This window comes from Lepidochelys kempii, chromosome 1, assembly GCF_965140285.1.
Source record: "Lepidochelys kempii isolate rLepKem1 chromosome 1, rLepKem1.hap1, whole genome shotgun sequence".
In the NCBI taxonomy this organism is placed as follows: domain Eukaryota; kingdom Metazoa; phylum Chordata; order Testudines; family Cheloniidae; genus Lepidochelys; species Lepidochelys kempii.
The window spans coordinates 12,363,627-12,383,877 of NC_136380.1; the positions used below are offsets into that span (position 1 = coordinate 12,363,627).

The following is a 20,251-nucleotide window of genomic DNA, read 5'->3' on the forward strand; positions in this document are numbered from 1 at the left end:
ATTATTAATTTGCCTCTTCTCCACTCTTAATCCAAAGAGTTGCTTACGTTTGTATGTGGCTTTTCAAGATAGGGTATATACACATGTACACAATATATATATATTTTTAAAACACCATCCTTAACTGTTGTTGAAACCTAAATTAACTTTTTTTTTTAATTACTTTTCCCCATTTATAATTGCTTCCTTTTTGCATTTCAGTTAAATAGTGAAGCCAAGTTAGGCCCTCATCCTGCAAAGATTTATATATTTTAGTACATTTACTAACTTAGAAGTTAAATTAAGTAAAAACTTAATAGACATGAGTGGTGCCATTGACTTCACTGGAGCTACTTGCTCACACAAAGTTAAGAATGTGCTTAAATCTTTGCAGATTCAGAATCCTAATCAGTTTCCCTTTCTGGTTTTCTTGCCATTGTGTTCTTGTATTTTCCCGCTTTGAGGGAAAGTTAAATTTTTTTTTTCATTTTTTTTTTTTGGTGCCAGCAAAATCAGTGAAAATCTGTCTTTTCACTTTTTTTGTAAACTCCCCTTCTTTTTATTTAACAGTCTAACGTATTGGAGGAATATCCAGATTTTAGATTGACGCTTGTGAATGGTACCATATTGACAGCCTTGGAAAATGCAGTTGTTGCTCTGTTCCAAAGCTAGGAGCACAAGAAGTGTTCCACTAATGTACCTTTACCCTGTTCCCAATGAACAATGTGAGAGTTGGCTCTCCATGCCCATGCAAATCTGGGTGTCTGAGTGCTATCCTGACGTTCAGATGTGGTGGTGAAGTTGTGTGCTGAAATTGAGAACTTCCTAATGGGAATTGGACTGACATTCACCAGCTCATCTCAGAAAAGGGGCAGGTTTAAAATACCACTTTGTGAAAACTTTTTAAAAAGTAGGTTATTAATAATGTTTTTTGGGGAAAAGGGATGCTTTTTAATTCAGGGCATTGGTAATGGGGTATGAAGCCTTTCACTTCTACAGTAGGTCACTAGCAGATATCCAGCCAGGTTGGTAGTAACTGAAAGTTGTTGTTATCTGGTAGCTATTCAGTGACTTATTCAACTTGCCACTCCTAAGTCCTTCCCCCTTTTGACAGTTTTAGAAGCAAGGCCAAAGACTCAAGGGCCAATGGAAAGCAGGCTACCCATTAATCCCTTTAGGACAGTGATACTCAGACCTCAATGGATCAAATTAGCGATCAACATTACCCAAAAGAGCCACAGTAGTGTCGATTCATTCTTTCATTTACAATTATTATATCTCACAGCAAAATTACTGACCAACTATTCTGTAATTGGTTAATAACATAGCAAATGCATCCTGATTAGTTAATAAGTTAGATTAGTTAATAATTAAATCATGCAGTGTTTTAATATCATGAGCTGCAAAAAGCTGCAGGAGACACATTAAAGAGACATTTGTGGCTCCCAAGCCTCAGCCTGCTTTAGGAGGCTTTAGGAGTTCTATTCAGATCAGGTTTGAGACACATTGTGAGGGAAGCTTGTTTTGTTTCTGCCTGTGCCATATCTCTTACCTGGACTCTTCATTACTGTCAAGCACTATCTTCACTGTTGCTAGTTTGAACATCACAACTAAGTTCAAATCTGGATATAAAGGTGGCTGTTCTATAAACAATGCCATTAGAATTTATATGAAACTGCTATATTAAGAGGGATATTTTTTCCTCCTCTTGTGTCCACAGTGCTGATTTGTCCCCTGTGCATATCTGGGATGGGACAGGTTCCCCTCCAGAATCTCTCTCTGCAGGAAGTGAGGTGTATGACAGTGAGCTGAATGATCCTCACTATGATCAGAGTCTCCTGGAGAATTTGTTTTACACAGCTCATGTAAGTGGGGGACGAGGGGAAGATGCTTAGGCCACAGTTCTATAGTAAAAGAAAATCAAGACATCAGATGAGAAGGAAGATAGATGTCTTAGTATCTATAAGGCATTTTTGTAATGTAGCCTATAGAAGTTTGCCAATATATTAAAAATTACATTAAAAACTGATAAAAGAACATTATTAAGATGACAGTCAAGCACTCAAATCGGGAAATGCCAGAACAAAGAATGCCCATGCAACGTTAATTCTGTTCCCTTGTGAGTATGCTTTTTGATAGTCTGATTACATGATCACATGCTATTTTTCCCACCCTCATTTATTGTGGCTGTTGTGTACCTTTTGTTGGCGTTGATAATAATAAATTTTTATTTTTTCTGATATCTTTTTAGAAGTCTGATACCAGTTTAAGTGACTTCCTCAGTGATGATGAGGATGTTATATCATCTAAAAAAGTAATCAGGACAAAAAAGCTTGTGAAAGGTGACCACGAAAACCATCAGAGGTCACAAAAAACTTTGGATTCTAGCATCTGTGATCAGAAAGAAAAGGCAACAGAAATGAAACCCAGGTGAACAGTTCAGTTACAGACTCCTTTGTGCAGTAGCCGCCAATCATAAGTTGCCATTAACAATAGTCATGCAGTGGTTCTCAACCCACGGCTTGTTGCAGAGCTCAGTTGGGAGGGTATCCTGTCTTATGCAGTTAGAATTGCATGGAAAGAAAACGTCTGCACTTTTCCTTCTTTACTGTAAGTAAATAACACATTTTAATTTAGAAGCCACCTTCATTATCTGCAATTTACATACTTTGACTGTAAAGGGTGAGTAAAAAACTTTTGTGATGAAAAGTGCAGTACAGTGAAAAAACAAATGTGCGTATTCACGTATTGTGAACCATGCATCCGATGAAGTGAGCTGTAGCTCACGAAAGCTTATGCTCAAATAAATTAGTTAGTCTCTAAGGTGCCACAAGTACTCCTTTTCTTTTTGCAAATACAGACTAACACGGCTGTTACTCTGAAACCTGTCATTTAAAAAAAATAAAACAACCACCCTCCTGCCAGCCTACAGTTTTCCCTTAGAGTTTTGCTGCAATGAATGTTTGTCTAAACTGGATTCTCTGCTTTAACCCTTTTCAGCTGTTCTCCTGCTAGACCGCTACCACTTTCTGAAGCTCCCACAGAATACACAGAGGAAGGTCAAGCCATAACCTTAAATGTGGATAGGCTGGCTTTGCTGGGTCGAATACACTTAGCCAGAGTCATAATTGAAAGCTTGAGAATTCCTCCTGAAAGCACCCAGACTACACCAGGCAAGAAAAGCTTTACAGGGAAACCACCAAGACCAGCATTAGCTAAAAAGCGGTAAGAATTATTTTTAGGATTTTTTTTTTTTCCAGAGTAGCAGCCGTGTTAGTCTGTATCAGCAAAAAGAACAGGAGTACTTGTGGCACCTTAGAGACGAACAAATTTATTATTTATTTATTTCATGAGCTACAGCTCACTTCATTGGATCCATAGAATGGAACATATAGTAAGAGATAGATAGATAGATACAGATAAGTTAGAAGTTACCATACAAACTGTGAGAGGCTAATTAGTTAAGATGAGCTATTATCAGCAGGAAAAAAAGACTTTTGTAGTGATGATCAAGATGGCCCATTTAGACAGTTGACAAGAAGGTGTGAGGACACTTAACTTAAGGAAATAGATTCAATATGTCACATCTAGATGTCAAGATGGCCCATCTAAACAGACTCCAATGAGAAACTGCTGAGCTTGAATTAATATGCAAACTAGATATCATTAACTTGGGTTTGAATAGAGACTGGGAGTGGCTGGGTCATTACACATATTAAATCTATTTCCTTAAGTTAAGTATCCTCACACCTTCTTGTCAACTGTCTAAATGGCAGGTTTCAGAGTAGCAGCCGTGTTAGTCTGTATTCGCAAAAAGAAAAGGAGTACTTGTGGCACCTTAGAGATTAACAAATTTATTTGAGCATAAGCTTTTGTGAGCTACAGCTCACTTCATCGGATGCCATCTTGATTATCACTACAAAAGTTTTTTTTTTCTTCTGCTAATAATAGCTCATCTTAACTAATTAGCCTCTCACAGTTTGTATGGTAACTTCTAACTTACCTGTGTGTGTGTGTGTGTACATAGTCTGATTATGTGTGTGTGTATATATATATATATGTATATAATCACACTATATGTTCCATTCTATGCATCCGATGAAGTGAGCTGTAGCTCATGAAAGCTTATGCTCTAAGAAATTTGTTAATCTCTAAGGTGCCACAAGTACTCCTGTAATTTTTTTTTTTTGTATGCCTTTGTTTGATTTTGGAACCAGGGTTCTCTGAATGCTGGTGCTTTGTTCAATTGACCTTATTTCAACAGGGTCCTAAGGTTCTTTCCTCCTCCTCTCCTTGTCTTAAAAAGTAACACATCATAGACTTCTAAACAAAATACAGTGATAAAATACGCAGCGTGGTAGCCGTGTTGGTCCCAGGATATTAGAGAGACAAGGTGGTTGAGGAGTGCTGGGTACAATCAAAATAGCGTGTCTCTCACCAACAGAAGTTGGTCAAATAAAAGGTATTACTGTGACGGGATCCCCCCAGGGTGCAGCCTGAGACTGTGGGACCGCTATGCCCCCTTAACTCTCTCCAGCCTGGGCTGTCTCTCACAGTGCCTTGCTAGTGACCAGCAGCAAGCCCCTCCAGGCGCTGTGATCACTCAGCACAACAGGATGTGGAGCCCCACACCCGGCTATATTGCATGAATGCTCCCAGAGCCACTCAGGAATCACACAGAAAGGCACCAGCCTTCAGAAATGTACCGTCTAATTTATTAATTGGTTTACCACTTCAACAACAGAAAGGGGATATACACCAGCCTTTGTCAAACCTGAGCAGATTTGCCCTCACACTTCATACCAACTCACTGGTAAAGATAAACAGTTAAATGAATTTATGGACTATAAAAGATAGATTTTAAGTGATAGGCAAAAAGTCAGAGTTAGTTACCAAAAGAAATAAAATCTAAGCACGCAGTCTAAACTCTCCACCCTATTAGACTGGGCAGCAACTAGAAGCAGTTTTTCCTCACCCACTGGATATTGCAGCCCATAGTATACAGATTTCACCTTTGAAATCTGGTCCAGTCCCCCCAGTTGGAGTTTCAAGTCTTCAGCATCCTTGTTGCTTGCAGTGTAGGTGGGTGAAGGAGAAAGGCCGAGAATGTGTCCACTCTGTCTGTTTTATACCCTCAGTTCATGTGCTTGGAAAACACAAGTCCAGGCATGTCTGGGGGTATTGCTGAGTCTCTCCAAGCAAAGTTGAGCAATTCCCCTGGTGTGGCCTCATGCAGGTGAGTCATTGAATTGTAGCCCCCTTACTGGACAATACACTGTTGATGGGTTGTTTCACACCCCGCCCGGGCGTTGGTTACTTTCCTAGCTGTTGCCTCTGGGAAGCTAATAGCTGGCTGATACCCAAAAACATGCTGTAAGTTGGGGAATGTCTACACTGGCAGAGTTACAGTACTGGCAGTTACAGTGCCACTCAGAGAGCGCTGAAGGGAAACTGCTGTTGTGTGTTCACACTGTCAGCTGTCCTTGCAATAGCGTGTTCACACTTGCGACACTTGCAGCGGTATTTGGAGCAGTGCACTCTGGACAGCTGTCCCACAGAGCATCTATTCCTCTTCTGCCGCTAAGAGTTGTGGGAAGGTGGAGGGGGTCATAGGGCATCCTGAGTCCTGTCTCAATGCCCCATGATGCATTTGTTCGCATCCCAGCAATCCCTGTGCTTCCGTCTGCATTTGGCGCCATCTTTCAACGGTTTGTGTGCTGCATGCTCTGCCCCTTCCATCTGCAGGGATAGATCTTGCACGGTTGACCATTATGCTGCTTGCTCTCCCTAACACGGGGTAGTGGAGTTATTCCTTAAACTACAAAGGCAAGAGGAGTGCGGCATAGATCTCGCCATGTGTACTAGCTACTACACAAGATTGCTTGTGGCATTCACGGAGGTGCTGACCGCAGTGGAATACCACTTTTGGGCTCGGGAAACAAGCACTGAGTGGTGGGATCACATCCTCGTGCATGTCTGGGATGTCAAGGAATGGCTGCAGAACTTTCGGATGAGGAAAGCCACATTCATGGAACTGTGTGAGGAGCTCACCCCAGCCATGCGGCGCAAGGACACAAGAATGAGAGCTGCCCTGTTGTTGCAGAAGCTTGTGGCTATTGCACTGTGGAAGCTGGCTACTCCAGACTGCTACCAATCGGTTGCTAACCAGTTCGGAGTGGGAAAGTCGACCGTTGGACTCATGTTGACAGAAGTGTGCAGGGCCATTAATTGCATCCTGCTCTGAAAGACCGTGACTCTGGGCAACGTGCATGACAGTTTAGATGGCTTTGCACAAATGGTCTTCCCTAACTGCCGAGGGGCGATAGATGGCATGCATATTCCAATTCTGGCACCAGACCATCTAGCCACCGAGTACATTAATCGGAAGGGGTATTTCTCAATGGTTCTCCAGGAGCTTATGGATCACCGTGAGTGTTTCATGGACATTAACGCAAGCTGGTTCGGAAAGGTGCATGACGCATGCATCTGTCAGAACACTGACCTGTTCAGGAAGCTGCAAGCAGGGACTTTCTTCCCGGATCAAAAGATCACCGTAGGGGAAGTCAAAATGCTCATTGTGTATTGAGTGCAGTGGGTACTGGGAGTCTGCAGGGCTGGATTGTGACAGGGCAGGAGTGGAATGCCGCGGGTACAGACTGGAGTCAGGAGGTTGATAAGAGTGTGTTGGTGGTGTCTGGGGAGTGCATGGGAAAGAGTTTTGTGATAGCGGCTGCAGGGGAGGGCAGGCATGGAGCTGCTCGGTTTGCAGCGTTAGTAGCGCCTGGACCATCTCCACTTGGCGCTCCATAAGATTTAAGAGCCGCTCTGTGGCTTCGTTCTAGTGTGCCGCGTTCTCCTTTCAGTCCTTCTTCTCACTGTCCCCTCACTCCCTCAATTCTTGTTTTTCAGCTGCGGAGTGCATCATGGCATCACGCAGAAAGTCCTCTAATTCTTTATGGCCGCTTTCTAAGTCTGTGCTGCCGTTCAGCCGGCGATAACAGAGAGGGAGGCTGGGCTCCCAAGTTCATATATGTGAAGGCAAAATGCAACATTTTACAGAAGCAGCATTGTTTGCAATACACAGACCACTGATTCAGTGATTAAAAACACAGCCACTTTTCACATACCTGTCACTAACTGGCTGATCCTAGGCAAGCACACATGAGCTAGAAAACCCCCAAAATGGTGAGTAATTGCAGTGGAGGGGAAATCAGTGTTCCAGGACCATACTGTACACTGGGCACGTGGCTCTTGGGAAGAGCCAGTGCTGTAGAGGGGGCCTTATAATCATTCCTGTCCCCACATTTTCCACAGACTGTGTTCATTATGGAAGATATTTTGCTGCTGAGGGTGAGCAGGGAATCAAGGGGAGGGTCTTCTCCAAGACTGCGGCTTCTGCCCTGCGGCTTCTGCGGCTCGTCTGTGTGCAGCAATGGTTTCCTCCCCCTCCCCCAGTGATGGCAGAGTGGCGTGGAGAAGTTACCCTTAATGGGGCAAGAAACAAAGCAGGTCTGCCAAAGAACCTGCAGCAGCAGATTGCCCAGTGTCTCCATGAGAGTTTCCTGGAGATCTCTAAAGCAGATTCCTGTGAAGTGAGGGAGTCAATCAACACCCTGTTCCGTTGCTCAGACTAGGCATGTGGTGTATGCACATCATACAGATACAAGCCTGGTTTCTGCAACCCTCCTGTCCCCAACAACTCGCTTCAGTGATTCCCAAAATCAAAGCCACTTACCATGGGCCTCCTCTCCTGTTTGTGCTTCGCCAAGATCCGACAGCTGTGACTGGCTAGCCTCCTCCGGGGTAGAGAAGAGCTCCTGGCTGCATGCATCGCTGACCTCCGAGTCATCCTCTGCCTCTGCTCCCCCTCACATCCTCGTCCAAGATTTCCTCCTCCTGGCTCGGTCCACTCTCGATTGGCATCGCGAGCCACCAAAGTATCTACAGTGGCTTTTGCAGTGAAGGTGGAGTCACCACCGAATATCGTGTCCGGCTCTTTTTAGAACCAGCAGCTTGTGGTCGCAGCACCGGAGCAGTGGTTTCCCTCCCGCCCCTTGTGTTAGGCGTTCCACAGCTCATTCCCTTTGACCTCGCACTGCAGCGTATCCTGGTCATGGCCCCTTTCTGTCATGCATCGTGAAATCTGTCTGTAGGTATCCTCATTCTTATGGCTGGAGCGCAGCTGGGAATGGACAGCCTCCTCTCCCCAAATGCTGATGAGGTCCAGCAGCTTGGCATTGCATAGAGCAGGCGTGGGCACCTAGAAAGATGCACCAAGACCACTGCATGCGTCACTGAGCAAACAGGAAGGGGACTTTCAAAATTCCCAAGGAATTTAAGGGGTGGGGCTCACGGTTGCTCATCTGAGGGCAGGGAAGTAGAGTTAAAACCGATTACCAGAGAGGCGAGAACAGGCATTGTGGGACACCTCCCAGAGGCCAGTCGCAGTGCTGTAATCGACCAGGGTGTTTACACGGCCAGTGCAGAAAGCTCTACGGCTCTTGTCAGGGTGGTTGATTGTTTGTTTTTTTTACAGCACTGCCACTGCGCAGTTTCTGTGCATTAAGTGGCTTGGCAGTGTGTACACCTCGGGAGTTACAACGCAAAAACTTGCCAGCGTAGACAAGGCCTTAATAACAACCATACAACACAATTCTTATAACTTCACATACATTAATGATCTATATATATATATATACAGGTAAATGACTTTCAGCAGATCATAACATTTTCCCTGATACTTTACAAGGCATGCTTTATATGTAATATCACAAATATGTACAAATGAGGAATATGGGGGGTTACAGGGTGCTCCCCCAAGGTACAAAACGTCTCAGTTACCTCACCCACCTTGTCTCATTGATAGACTTCAACAAGATCAAGATATTTTAAGGTCAGGTTGTGTATTTCTCTATGGTTTTGAGGAACTCTATGTGTGTATTATGGGTGTTTGCGTCCTGGAAATGAAAGCAAGTTTGTGGAGAAGAAGAATCTCTGAGGGCATTTGGATAATCTGATGTTTGCAGGGTAAAGCATATGAATTGAGATTAGTCTGGGTAATAAAGTTGTCTTAATTGGTTATTTCCTTGATAGAAAATGCATTTAAGCAATCTTAACTCTAATTTAACAAATGTTGTTCTTGGATATTGTGTAAGTAACAATATTGCATTACATTGAAGAATAAATTCTTTTTCATCTCTTTAGTTCTTTAACCGAGTCACAGTAGCAACAGCGCTCGGATAAAACATGCAATAAAAAAAAAAAGGTGGTCCCCTAATATTGAAGGACCTGTGAGCCCAATAACGTGGGCTTGTGGACACTGTGGCTGCAAAGTTTACTCCTGTTGTGTATGGCCTTATTAGGGGCACTACACCATTGTTAGCCTAGGATCTTTAATTCACTTTTTCATTTGTAGCACTTTCTTTGTTGAGTACCACTTTCCAGTGGGAGTCTCCAAAAATGGAACAGGACAGATTTCCCTAACAACAGAAGTGATTCGCATAGCTTCAAGTAAAATCACAGGTGAAGGTAAGACTTTTATTTTTTCTTAATCTTAATTGTATTGAATTCTATACTTTTTAGAAATTTATTAGCTCTTTCTGATATTTTATTATGCTTTGTGGAAGGAAGACCCAAAACATTCACTCGTGAACTTGCATAGATTGCATCTGACCCAGGATAGGTGGTCGGTGCTAGGACCACAGGGGCTTTGGAGATGAAATGCTCTCCTGCAGGGAGAAGGGATCTAAACATAATTGAGTTTAATATTAAAAATGAATGAATGAATAAATGAGATGGCAATAGCAGACTTGCCCCCAACGGAAAACTTTCTTAACGCACAGGTATGGCTGAGCATTTGTTACTCCTCCAAAAAGGTAAGTTTCTGTTATAACAGAATTGAATAGCTAAAAACTCAAGATAGTCTATTTTAAGGTTCCAGCAAGATCCTCATACTCCATCCATCATAGCTGTCAAAAACAACAAGGAGTCTGGTGGCACCTTAAAGACTAACAGATTTATTTGGGCATAAGCTTTTGTGAGTAAAAAAAACACTTCTTCTTTAAGATGCCACCGGATTCCTTGTTGTTGTTGTGGATACAGACTAACACGGCTACCCCCTCATACTTGACTCATAGCTGTCAATCTTCCTTACAGTGGTGAAATTTCAACAGCGTTCTGTGTTCCCTATTCACTTTGGTGGAATGATGATAGAGCACTGGTGGAACTCTGATCTTGCTTTCAAAATCTACATGAGAAAAAGCACACAGAAAAAGGTACTTGCCACAAGTTAATCAGTGTAAGCAAAACTTTATGCGTTTGGGCACCCAAATACTTTTGTACAATCTGATGTCCTTTGTACATTATCTACAGTGCTGCATTGGAATTGCTCTAATCTCAATCACAAGAGAAAGACAGACAAAATTGATGGCATCCAAATGGGCTGCTGCTTTAAAATATCTCAGTACTTATTACTTAAAAGGGGTTGAGGTATGTGCAGCTGCTTTTAGGGGAATAATATGGTGTTCATCTTGCTATCTCAGTTCAAGACTGAAAAGCCCAAATATGTTTCTCCTTCACCCTTCTCTAAAATCACAGTATTGCCGTTTAAGGAGTAGAGGGTGGATTTAAGCATTAACCATCAAACAGACATGAGTAATCCAGCATAACCCAGTGCTACTGCATGGAAGATGTATACATTAAGTTGAGTAGGCCTTTAAGAACACAGCAAGGTTGAAAGGGGGCATGATTGGTTTCATTTTCCTGAAGGAGGGGCTCAGCTGCCAAAAGCTTGGAAAACACTAGAGTAACCTGTGCATCTGAAAAAAAATAAAATGTATATTCCTTTTGGATAAATGAGTACATGTAAGTAATCACATTCACGTAATCTGCTGCCTACAGAAAGTCAGGGAGTGGGTTTAACTCAGTTCAGATATTGTTATAATCGGCGATAACATTAAACATATCATTCTCCATTTGCCCTAATAATCATTTTCTAATGGAAAATGATGAATAATTTATCTCCTTGGTAAGTGTAAAATCATATTCTATCCCTGGAATCTGGGATGCTTATCTTGCAGTGATCCAAAAGTCTCACAGAAATTGAGATCTCTCCGTTACCATCATCCCGTGCTGATGCCTGGATGAGGAACTAATAGAAACCTTAGTTCTATACAAGCTGGGTTTGTATTAATATAACATTGAGACTTTGTGCTGAAAAGGAGAACAGTGGTGTGAAGGCTCCTTCAGAAGTTGTCACTTCACAATAACTCCCGGGTTTCTTCCTGATGAGAAAATCTTTCAGAAATCTTAGAAGTAATTTATTTTTTTTCTGTCCTCAGCCGGTAGTGATTGGCTCAGCAACTCTTACACTGCGGAAGGTTATTCAGTCTGAATTGCTCACTGTCAGCTGTGAACTACCTGTGGAGGAAGAGGGAGGTCAGATGCAGCTTGGACCTATTAAGGTAAATAAATTCCCGTACAATGTTTGAGTTAAATCATCTTTTACGGTTATATTTTGGTGGCTGAATATTCTTTTCTTTTTCCTTTTCTTTTTCCTTTTCTTTTTCCTTTTCTTTTTCCTTTTCTTTTTCCTTTTCTTTTTCCTTTTCTTTTTCCTTTTCTTTTTCCTTTTCTTTTTCCTTTTCTTTTTCCTTTTCTTTTTCCTTTTCTTTTTCCTTTTCTTTTCTTAACTTTGATGCCACATCTTAAAGCTGGAGGTTTGTGGCTACAGCAGAGTAGAACCCTGATATCTATATTTTACAAAGGCTTTGGGGAGACACCTGTAACTGTCTTAAAATCAGGAGTTCTGATTGTAGTTCCTCTGAGTACAGTGTAGAACCATCCAGTTCAGGTGAAGGGGAGGGGGAGGAGGAGGAGGAGGAGTCTACCTGGGAATTTCAGCCCTATAGAGTTGGGGAATCCCTGGGGAATGTAAGCAAAGGTTGGTTCAGTTACTTTTGTAGTCCACCAGAGTGGCAAGTCTTTTCTATTATAACACTTGAAAAACCCACTGACCAGGGTGAGTGGGCAGATTCCTTTCTCCCAAGAGCAGGGGAAGCTATGGAGCAGAGTGGCCAGGGAACTGATCTACTTGCCACTCAGTAGCAGTGTAGAGATTGAGACCATTGTGTATGGGCTGAGTTAGTGAATGGAAGGATAAGCATGACTGTGTTGGTTACAGGGGAGAATGGAATGGGATAGTGTGAGAAAGGAGAAGAATGGAGGGTGGATGAGAAAGGAGGAATAGAATGGCGGGGGGAGGAATGCAGTGGATTGTGCAAATGACGGGAAAGAGAGGGAATGGAGCCTGAGGAGGGAGAGATTTGGAGACAAGTAAAATGAATGGGGAAATCAGTGGTGAAAGAGGAAGAGACCGAGAACAGGAGGAAAGGAAGGAGTGTAGAGGTGGCTTAAATGAAGGGGGAAAGAAATAAAGGGAAGGAAATATTACAAAACAGAAAAATTAAACTGGAATAGTCATTGAAAGATGAAGGAAAAGACAAAGAATACCGTAGCAGGAGAGGAAAAAATGAAGAGAAGAGATAGGAAGAGAGAAGGAAGTACAAATGAAAGGGAGGAATTCAATGCCAAAGTATTGTGATCAAATAATGCTATATAATGTGGACAAAAATAATATATAGACATGTCCAGAAAAAGTGCCCAATGAGAGGTAATATTTTTTCCCTTGGCTAGTTGGTATCAAGTACATTTTTCAAGCTGTATTATTGCATAAGTTTGAAATTGTACAGGTTTTCTTCATGGCTGGGCGGGGGGCGTATTAGAGAGGCATCGTTTTATTTAGCAAATCTTTCTATAGGATTTCTTGCAGTAAGGGTTGAGATTCATGATCAACACATATCCATAAATGAGCTTTTAGGGTTCTGGAAGGAAAATTAATGCAGTTGTTAAACCAAGTATGCTATATATTTCTGACTTGATATTTCTGGGCCTGTTCTTCATAGAGGGCAGATATTCTGATTAAATATTTTCTCGTTATATAATGCAGGTATCATTGGAGCTAGCAGCTGATAACAAAGACTTTAGTATTGCCAATGCCAGGTCAGCTAGTACTGTCCAGCAAGCCCCAGTTTATGCCATCAGAAGTCCAGGGATTAAGTTACAAGAAGCTGACAGAAATGTTATACATGCAAAAAGCCCTCGACTTTTGAAAGAAAGCAACCAGGAAACCTCAAAGAGAACAGAAGTACCCAGCACAGGGGCGCTGCAGTCACCACCATCCATTCCATTGTCTGCATCCCGTAACTTGATGACAGAAATCAGTGCATCGGAAGAGGATGGATTATTATTGCATGTATTGTTAATGGTGCCCGATGGAAAGGATTTTATTGCTGGAAACTCTGGAATCCATGGTTCCTGTAATGTGTATTTAAACTGCAAACTGTTCAGCACAGAGGAGGCAACAAGATCTGCTGTCATGTGGGGCACAACACAACCTGCCTTTAGCTTTTCTCAGGCAAGTCACTCCTGTTATACTGTCTAAATTGCATATTCCTGTGAGGGCAAACTTTTTCCCAAGCCCAAGTTTTTATCTTAATACAAGCCATAAGGACTTCTCTGTCTATCTTTTTTTGATGTATTAAAGTGCTCTTATTACTACTTTGATCATACCACAAACCATGAAAAATGCAGGTCAGTGGGTCCTGGAATTGCCCAAACAAGACCTTTAAAATTCCAGAGGAAAGTAGGCAGGGAAGCCCGTATATAATAAAGCAAGGCAAAGAAGGCAACTACTCTTTGCGGGAAGGGAAAGAGATGCTTAGAATGTTGTGTCCAATGCTGTATGGTTGGAGGGATGACTTTATTTCTTTATAACCTGTATTTTTTTATCTTCACATTAGTCATTAGTCAGCACAAAAGCTAGTTAATGCAATGTTAAGGGGAAGAATACTCAGCCAGGAAATTCCAAAAGTTTTGACTTCTGTTGTTACACAAACTCATCCATGTTTCACATACTGTTGTATTTACATCATTTTGACTAAATTGTTATAGCAGAAATCCCTTTTTTGTTGTTGTTGTCTGTTGTTTTTTGTTTTGTTTTTCTTGGGGTTTTTTCTTTAAAAAATGTCAAATCTGTTTTCCCCAGTTTTATTGCAGGATTCATTGGGAGTCTTAGAGATGTGAATTGTGGGGGTCCTCAGGCCTTAATTGAAGGTGTTGTTCCACTGAAAGATGTATCAAAAACATATTTTTATCCCAAGTCACTTCACTGGTATTTATGATAAATAGGTGTTACTCCCCCCTGCCCCCCCAATAAAAAAGTTTAAAACAATCTAAATAAAAATCTCTTGCCATCTCAATCACACTTTTTTTTGTATGGTATGTTTTCCAAATCTACCAAAACTGGGTAGACAAGCCTGAACTGAATTTTTTATTTGGGTCTCCAACTAATAGTACTCGGCAAATCTTCCTCTGTTAAAACAGAATACTCTGTATTTGACAAACAGCTTCCCCTTCTGTTTTAATACAGTTTGCTTCATTTACTAGTTGTGCAGTAAACTCTCTCCCATACTAGGTGATACCTATTTCATTGACTCCCAAACATCTGGAGAGACTCAAGAACAATGTAATGGTTATTGAAGCTTGGAACAAGATGCGAACCCCTGGATGCGACAGACTACTAGGACTGGTGAAGCTTCCTCTGCATCAGTTTTACATGTCATTCAAGTAAACAGGCTCTTGAACTTTTTGTTCTGTTTTTGACCAGAGTGTGGAGTATGTACTGACCAGTGGCAGGGGAAAGAATGAGAATGTATGTCCTTATAGCAGCTTACAGTGTGAGTCTGCTCTGCATTGTAGGATGCAAGAATTGAGGGCCAGACTCTAAAACACGTGTCCTTGGTCAGACTGGAAAGGCTTTGTCAACAGTGCAAAATGTCTGATCCAAATTATTGTTAACCTATATTCTCCATGGGAACTTTGCTAAAGTAGCATTGGCATTAAGTCCCTGATCCTGCAATCAGATCCTTGGAGGTGGATTCAGAAGTCTGTGCAGAGCCCACTTTAAAGGGGCCATACATGAGTTCAGGAGTCTGCCATAGCTGATAATTGCAAGGTCAGGCCCTAGATTTGTAACAAGAAAATCTACAAGACAAGCAACTGTGGTCCCACTGATGTTCACTAATGTGAAGTGTGTGACTTTCACTACTTTAAATCCACCATTTGCACAGCATTGTTGTGCAGAAACGAGCCCATAGAAATGAAGACCGCTGCAGTGCTGTCCAACTAAACCAACTTAACTTATCTTGTTTGTAAGAAAATATATCTGTAGCAGATCAACCTGACCATTCTCAAATAGCAAGCCATGGCTTTCATGGTTATCATTAGTTACATTGGATTAGCATAGTAATTGGTATGTGCATTATAAACAGTATTCGGTGCCTTCCACTTGTTTCAATCTGTCCTTTCCCAAACTGTGACTGAAATAAGCAGGTGATCTTATCTGTAAGACTACCATGGAACTGTCAGTTTACATAGCACAGGTTAGTGCTTCTTACATAAAAATATTGTCTGAATAGCTCAACTTTTAGTTGTAATTGTCTCATTATCAGGTGGTCTTTCCTGAACGTTTCTTTTTTCCTCTTTTGTTCAGGATTTTGATTCCTTCCTTCCTTCCTTCCTTCCTTAATTTAATGGTAGCTTTTTTCAATCAATGCCTGCCTAAAGTGATTTAAAATTGATCAAAATAAAGGCCACAAAATATATTATTTTTAATTCAAGTTACTGGTTCATGACATTTCGGTCAAATTAAACAGAGGAGCAAATCCAGTTAGTGCCTCAGTTATGTGGAAGGTGCTTTATTATTCAATTCAGTGCACATTAGACACTGGGATTTATCAAGAAGTAAATACATGTTGCTATGTCTTCCGACTACTACCACTAAAGGCCTTGGTGTTTCTGTCCATTGTCACCCATCTTTTTGTTCTTTTTCAATGGTTTTTAACTAGTAAAATCATAACCTCAACGGCTGTTTTTGTAGTCTAGTGGCAGTATGTTGTGCTCCCAAATGGGGATCTTTGGACAGATCCCTAGCTCTCATCGTTCATTTGCTGGGCTGGCAGTAGCTGAGAGCATTTACCTAATTTCCCAGAGACCACTGCTCACTAGCTGGTGAAGGTAGTTTCTCCTATCCACCAGAAGGGGCATCAGTATGATGTGAAGTCCAAAGGTTGTGGGGGGGGGAAGCAGTGTCTCCTTATCTGTGATGGGCAATTGTAAGACCAAAGTTTTTTTATTTTTGTTGTTTTGGTTTTTTTGAAGGGTAATAGATTGGCTTGTCTCGTTGCATTGAGGGCTTCAGGTGAAATGAGTTGTATAAACATGTGATACCCTAGTGGCTTGTTCTGATACCTGTTTTTTCATCTCCAGAGACCCCAAGATTTCTCGCCTGCTACTTCAAGCTCAGTATCCAGTGGTTGCAGTGGACAGCTATATGTCTGTGATGGATGTTTTTACAGGCAATAAAAACGGGAGCCTGAGGGTCATTCTAGCAATGGGTTCAGCTGATCAAATAGTGGCCCTGCAGAGAGTAAAAAATGAAGAAGGAACTGTACCTCCCATCATGCTGCGGCCTCCCCACTCTCTGGATCCTCCCTCTGTGAGTCACTCAATGGTATGCTCCCATAACTGCTGTTTTAGCTTTTAGAGACTCATTACATAAGAACGGCCATACTGGGTCAGACCAAAGGTCCATCTAGCCCTGTCTTCCGGCAGGGGCCAATCTCACCTTGTTCAGTTTATCTTTGATAAACTAGGGGTCCCTCATCTTTCTTTTTTGTCGGAGCCCATCTTACAGTAGATTGTCACGTTGTCACCCCTCATTCCAAACAATGGCACAATTGCTGTTATCTATACTCTACTTTTTTTTCCCTATCCTTTCCCTCCTCCCCTTTTTGTCTCCATTCCCTTTTATCCCATTCTCTTGTTTTTTTCCCTCTTTTTTTCTTTGTTTTAGTTTATTGTTACATAGATACATACATAGATATTAAGGTCAGAAGGAATCATTATGATCATCTAGTATGACCTCCTGCACAATGCAGGCCACAGAATCTCACCCACCCACTCCTGCAATAAACCTCTCACCTATGTCTGTGCTTATTGAAGTCCTCAAACCATGGTTTAAAAACTTCAAGGAGCAGAGAATCCTCCAGCTAGTGACCCATGCCCCACGCTACAGAGGAAGGTGAAAAACCTCCAGGGCCTCTTCCAATCTGCCCTGGAGGAAAATTCCTTCCCGACCCCAAATATGGCGATCAGCTGAACCCTGAGCATATGGGCAAGATTCACCAGCCAGATACCCAGGAAAGAATTCTCTGCAGTAAGTCAGATCCCACCCCATCTAACATCCCATCACAGACCATTGGGCCTATTTCCCATGAATATTTAAAGGTCAATTAATTGCCAAAATCATGTTATCCCATCATACCTTCTCCTCCATAAACTTATTGAGTTTAATCTTGAAGCCAGATAGGTCATTTGCCCCCGCTGCTTCCCTTGGAAGGCTATTCAAAAACTTCACTCCTCTGATGGTTAGAAACCTTCGTCTAATTTCAAGTCTAAACTTCCCGATTATATATTTTTATCCATTTGTTCTTGTGTCCACTTTGGTACTAAGTTTAAATAATTCCTCTCCCTCTCCGGTATTTACCCCTCTGATATATTTATAGAGAGCAATCATATGACGAGATAACTGGCTCTGTGGATGAAGGGAAAGCAGTGGACGTGTTGTTCCTTGACTTTAGCAAAGCTTTTGACACGGTCTCCCACAGTATTCTTGCCAGCAAGTTAAAGAAGTATGGGCTGGATGAATGGACTATAACGTGAATAGAAAGCTGGCTAGATTGTCTGGCTCAACGGGTAGTGATCAATGGCTCCATGTCTAGCTGGCAGCCGGTATCAAGAGGAGTGCCACAGGGGTCGGTCCTGGGGCCGGTTTTGTTCAATATCTTCATAAATGATCTGGAGGATGGTGTGGATTGCACTCTAAGCAAGTTTGCAGATGTCACTAAACTGGGAGGAGTGGTAGGTACACTGGAAGGTAGGGATAGGATACAGAGGGACCTAGACAAATTGGAGGATTGGGCCAAAAGAAATCTGATGAGGTTCAACAAGGACAAGTGCAGAGTCCTGCACTTAGGACAGAAGAATCCAATGCACCGCTACAGACTAGGGACCGAATGGCTAGGCAGCAGTTCTGCAGAAAAGGACCTAGGGGTGACAGTGGACAAGAAGATGGATATGAGTCAGCAGTGTGCCCTTGTTGCCAAGAAGGCCAATGGCATTTTGGGATGTATAAGTAGGGGCATAGCGAGCAGATCGAGGGACGTGATCGTCCCCCCTCTATTTGACATTGGTGAGGCCTCATCTGGAGTACTGTGTCCAGTTTTGGGCCCCACACTAAAAGAAGGATGTGGAAAAATTGGAAAGAGTTCAGCGGAGGGCAACAAAAATGATTAGGGGTCTGGAACACATGACTTATGAGGAGAGGCTGAGGGAACTAGGGATGTTTAGTCTTCAGAAGAGAAGAATGAGGGGGGATTTGATAGCTGCTTTCCACTACCTGAAAGGGGGTTCCAAAGAGGATGGCTCTAGACTGTTCTCAGTGGTAGCAGATGACAGAACAAGGAGTAATGGTCTCAAGTTGCAGTGGGGGAGATTTAGGTTGGATATTAGGAAAAACTTTTTCACTAGGAGGGTGGTGAAACACTGGAATGCATTACCTAGGGAGGTGGTGGAATCTCCTTCCCTAGAAGTTTTTAAGGTCAGGCTTGACAAAGCCCTGCCTGGGATAATTTAGTCGGGGATCGGTCCTGCTTTGATCAGGGGGTTGGCCTAGATGACTTCCTGAGGTCCCTTCCATGATATTCTATGATTCTATGATCCATATCTCCCCTCAACCTTCTTTTAGTTAGGCTAAACAAGCCAAGCCCGCTCACTACCAGAAAACCATATTTTTGTGTCCATTGGTGGTTCTCTAAGGCCTCGTCATGGACTCTTGCAGCTGAACTGTGTTCTGAGAGGAGACACATGCAACCTGGGCTGGTGACCTGCTATTTTGAGCCTGTAGCCCTCTATGTATGATGCTTTGTCCAGCTGTCTTATGGACCATGTGCCTCAGGAGCAGGGAGGGAAGGAGAACTTAAAGAAGCTGCCCACAACAGCATGAAATCAGAGCAGATCCAGGGTCATATAGCTTCCCCCCATACCAGTGCTGACCCTCTCCTACATCACCACTGCTTCCATCTAGATTAGAATTGTCTATATTGTCCATCATTATAATGTCTAAGCCCTGACCCTCTGCACCATGTGCACCTAACACAAGTCTGGTATTCTCCCAGGGGACTCGCCCCAAGTTTGGGAAAGACTTGTATGAACAGTTAGAATTGGGAGGAAGGGGTGTTTCTCATTTTCTAAACAAAAGTTGCTACCATGTTTTAAATGTTTATATAAATTATAGAGGAAATGACTTAATGCAATTTCAGTGTCAGGGTGATGAACCTCATCTTCATTCCTTTAGGAATGTAGCTCTTGTACTCTATCGCCAGAGGTGCTGCTCTTGTTCACAAAAATTCCCTTTATCTTATTTAGCAGTTGGAGAGAGAAGTGGAAGGACTGATGGAGCATGTATTTGAGATTCATGTGGAGAATGTTAAAGGGCTCACTCCCCTACAGTCCACAGTCTGGGGAGAGGCTGACTGTTATGTGCAGTACTATTTTCCAGTTCAGGAGCCTGACTCCAGTGTGTTACAAGGGACTGAATTATATGAAAACGGTAAGTTTGCTTTGGGATAGGACATTGTTTAAAGCATTGCTTTAGCTAAGTGTTGTTTATTTCTGTTCTAGCTTCCTAGGTACAGTGTTTGTATCTCTGTGCTTCCCTGATATGACTAGTGCTTTCTTTACACAGCAGAAAGCCAATGTACAGCTAGCTTTGGGTCAGTTCAACAAACTAAAAGCTGCACCCTTTGAGGTAGATGGTAAGACTCCCATTGATTTTCAATAAAAGGTATCGGGTCCTACGTCCGTTGATTTTAGCACCTTTCACCTAAAGATCCGAAAGCACTTTACAAATTTTGACCTCAATCCTGCAAAGATATAAGCATATGCTTAACTTTACACACTGTGAGTAATCCAGACTTCACGTGCATAAGACTTTGTAGGAAACAGTTCATAAGCTGACTTACTTACAGACTATATAGGTTTCAGAGTAACAGCCGTGTTAGTTTGTATTCGCAAAAAGAAAAGGAGTACTTGT

The 20,251-nt window shown here is 42.2% G+C and overlaps 1 protein-coding gene across 13 annotated transcripts in view; it reads left to right on the top strand.

Moving 5' to 3' along the window:
- C2CD3 (C2 domain containing 3 centriole elongation regulator) overlaps positions 1-20,251 on the top strand; it is a 92,560-nt gene that overhangs the window by 14,633 nt on the left and 57,676 nt on the right. For 11 of the 13 annotated variants that reach the window (XM_073334420.2, XM_073334427.2, XM_073334437.2 and 8 more), the window contains 10 exons: positions 1,700-1,844; positions 2,231-2,409; positions 2,980-3,204; positions 9,395-9,507; positions 10,135-10,253; positions 11,319-11,441; positions 12,986-13,453; positions 14,513-14,664; positions 16,366-16,609; positions 19,585-19,768. In XM_073334420.2, the coding sequence (XP_073190521.1) occupies positions 1,700-1,844; positions 2,231-2,409; positions 2,980-3,204; positions 9,395-9,507; positions 10,135-10,253; positions 11,319-11,441; positions 12,986-13,453; positions 14,513-14,664; positions 16,366-16,609; positions 19,585-19,768 (1,952 nt within the window). The remainder of the gene's footprint in view (positions 1-1,699; positions 1,845-2,230; positions 2,410-2,979; positions 3,205-9,394; positions 9,508-10,134; positions 10,254-11,318; positions 11,442-12,985; positions 13,454-14,512; positions 14,665-16,365; positions 16,610-19,584; positions 19,769-20,251) is intronic. The other 2 variants (XM_073334340.2, XM_073334400.2) reach the window with 2 other exon arrangements.